The sequence below is a fragment of the Parasteatoda tepidariorum genome, chromosome X1, assembly GCF_043381705.1.
Source record: "Parasteatoda tepidariorum isolate YZ-2023 chromosome X1, CAS_Ptep_4.0, whole genome shotgun sequence".
Taxonomy (NCBI): Eukaryota; Metazoa; Arthropoda; class Arachnida; order Araneae; family Theridiidae; genus Parasteatoda; species Parasteatoda tepidariorum.
The window spans coordinates 60490137-60493404 of NC_092214.1; the positions used below are offsets into that span (position 1 = coordinate 60490137).

A 3268-nucleotide genomic window follows, 5' to 3' on the forward strand; every position below is an offset into this window, starting at 1 on the left:
CCCCAAATTACATATTTGAAGTCACCTCCTTGAACCCTTTAGATTGAGTCTTAGAACGTGAAGATTAGGATCATTTATTTAAAAGGTATTCAGGGTGATCCATTTATTTCTTTAGCTTACTGTTCCTTTTTCACTATATTCTGTCTTTTCATTATTTATTTTGCTCACTGTTAACACAGTGTACACGTTGAGCCAAATGGCCTCAACATTGACAGGATACAGTAGCCTGGAAATATAGTCTATAAATAGCCTCCAGCGCTTCCTAGTGTATAAAACACCAAGTATCTTGTTCTCATTGGCGTGCCTTTTCGGCAGACCAAACTTTCACAGACAGTGAGAACGGTCGTTCACAAAATATAATATTTTTCTCTTTTTCACCTGAGCAAGCTATAGGCGCATATCTATGAATCATAGTGCTATTAAACTCTCACCGGTCTAGTACTAGTACTTGAATTATAAACTAAAATAAAATTTTGATGCTCTTCTTGTCAAAAAGTTTTTTAAAATTTCAGCTACATTAGCACTGTTGTGCTAACGAAAATATGTATAAACATTTTGAAGTTAAAATTATGAAATTTTGCTTTATTAATCATTCTAATATATTTTAATAATTATGAGGTAATGTTATGGAGTTTCTTGTTTGGGCATTGTTTATTATTTCTTTTATCTCACGAAAAATAAAACGTATTTTATGCGTGTGTACTTGATCGCTCTTATTTTAAACTATAATTTTTCTTATGCTTTTTATTAATATTTTAAATATTATAAACGCGAAAATTTTGAAAGAAATTTAATTTCTTTTAATTATTTTTTTTGCGCACATAAGTCCACAATTTTAATCCTTTTAAAACTGAGGACTTATGTATGACCCTTTTTTCCTCGGATGTTAATTGCATGGGGTCCCAATTGCATAAACAATATAACTTCTGCTTTCAATTCTTGTAGGGTAGAATTTTTGTTTTCTCCTTTCATTTGCTGCCTTTGTGGAACCATATTAAATTATACAAAATTAAAGCAAATTCAATTATTTTTAATAAATGATAAAATTAAGTTTATTTCAAAGGTGTACAAAATTTGAATTGCATGAAAAGTACGCTTACTATGCACCCAGTTACTACAGATAATTATGAAGAATTATATTAAGACATCAACCACATATAGTTAAATTGCAGAAATTAAATCTGTTTAAAGAAAAATACTTGTGTATCAAACCTGAGCTAGTCTGATTATTTTTGTTTTTAATAAAGTAGTTTGAGTAGTAGAAAAATTAAATTAAATAATAAATTTTGAATGTATAGAAAAAAGATGAATGTAAAGAAAAAAATAATTTTGATTTTTTTTTTTTCATTCACCTATTTAAATTTTTTTATACAGTGTTTTCATGTTACAATTTCAGTTTATATTTGTCAAACTAAGCAAGAAAATGATTGTAGCTGAAATTGATGTTATTATATTATCCCTCTCTTGATTTCACTTTTCTGGCAATTAATAATTAGTCACAATATTCTAGTAGCATTTTTTTTATCTGCTATTTGTGAATGAACATTAAAATGAAATAGGCATTATTTAATATTCCAACAAGAATGGGATAACTAACAACAGATTTTTTTTTTTTTACTATACAATAATAAAATGCAAAAATTTTTACTAAAATTTACTTATTGTTAATATTGTTTTCTCAAATATATTGTTAAATAGTCATTTTGGTGAGAAAAAGTATTTTTACCTAGGCAGTGGTTAAAATTAATTACAAAGTGGCTAAAATTGATTACAAAATTGTTAGAGAGTATAAAACAAGTCTTATTAAAGCAGTGATTAGTTTTAATAGATCAGTTATGGTAATTAACTTTAAGAAACTAATTAAAAATGGTTGATCTTTGATTATTTATAAAAAGAACCTCTTAACTATGCTACAGAGTATCTGTATGATCTTATCTCTTAATTAGTTATAAGTCAATAATGTACTAATAGCTGTGTTTTTCTTTTCAAGTTATGCTATTTGAATTTATTTGATGGCCAGTGTTTTGCATGAATCTGATCCTTCAGTTTGTATGAAGATGGCCGATAATTTAACTTCGGATAATTCCAGCTCTTATATCGGTGGTATTCATTTTAACACGAAATCATCCGTAGATAGGTATAGTTTTTTATTCTAAATTTTATTGATAAATAATAATTTAAAACATTGAATTCTGTGGGGGATTATCTAAAAATAATTCACTTATGGGTTAGTCACATTAAAAGAATTAAATTTACTTTGACTTATATTTTTTAAACAGCATACAGATAAAGCTTACTTCACATCAAAGTGAAGAGTAGTTTCTATCACACAGTTGATCTTACTTAATTGCAGGGTTCGTGATTTTTTTTAAAAAAATAAAAAAAATCAGATTTTTTTTTATTAAAATCGGACTTTATTGATTTAAATCAGATTTTTTTTTATTTTTATTCAAACACATTGTAGGAACTTTAATTTATGATTCAAAATACTTTATAAATGTTTAATCAAGATTAAATTAATATTAAAACAATATTATAAGAATATTTTAGAAGCTCTAACTTACTAATATAATTTTTCATTATAATACATAGCTTTGAATGCATAGCAACCATTTTGAAACAAATGCATAATTGAAATTTGAAGACTAGAGGAAATAGAGAATTTAATGAAAGTGGTCTGTCTAGGTTTTTCTGAGAGGTATTTATTTTGTGAAAATTTAGACATAATTTGTGAAAATTAAAAATAATATTAAAAAATCATCAAAAAAATATAGATTTATTCGTTTCTTACGAAACACAAAAATAAAATTTTAGAAAAAAGTATTTTGTGAAACTATTGTTTTTCCTTTGGTGATTTCCAAAGTTGAATTTGTGAATGTACCCTAAGCAGTAGCAAATTCAGCTTGGACAGACTCTTTAACTATTAAATTAAGGTTTCAATTAGCAAACCATAATTTTAATTTAAAATTGTGTTTTTTTTCTCTTGATTTTTAATATGATAAAATAAATGTAACAGATTGTTTATAAATGTAGTCGTTCATCAAAAAATAAATAAATATTTAATCTATATATTTTTATATTAAAATATTCATTTTTAATTTTATATCAAAATAGATCAGCTAAAAAAAATTTTTTAAAAATCTATGCACTCATTTAAAATTTTTTTCACAAAATTTCTTTATACAGGGATGAGATTTTTCCGCTTTTTAGCTGATTTCCGCTTTTTTCACTTTTATCTCTTGAATTTCAGCTTTTTTATCAAAAATTC

General features: G+C 25.2%; 1 protein-coding gene across 3 annotated transcripts in view; it reads left to right on the forward strand.

Moving 5' to 3' along the window:
* The first annotated feature begins 415 nt into the window (after positions 1-415).
* LOC107447343 (potassium voltage-gated channel subfamily KQT member 1) overlaps positions 416-3268 on the forward strand; it is a 39178-nt gene continuing 36325 nt past the window's right edge. For all 3 annotated transcript variants that reach the window (XR_011638137.1, XM_071187312.1, XM_016062222.3), the window contains exons 1-2: positions 416-618; positions 1991-2137. Coding sequence is in view for 2 of the 3 variants with exons in the window: in XM_071187312.1 (XP_071043413.1) it covers positions 2013-2137 (125 nt within the window). In the remaining variant the exon portion in view is untranslated. The remainder of the gene's footprint in view (positions 619-1990; positions 2138-3268) is intronic.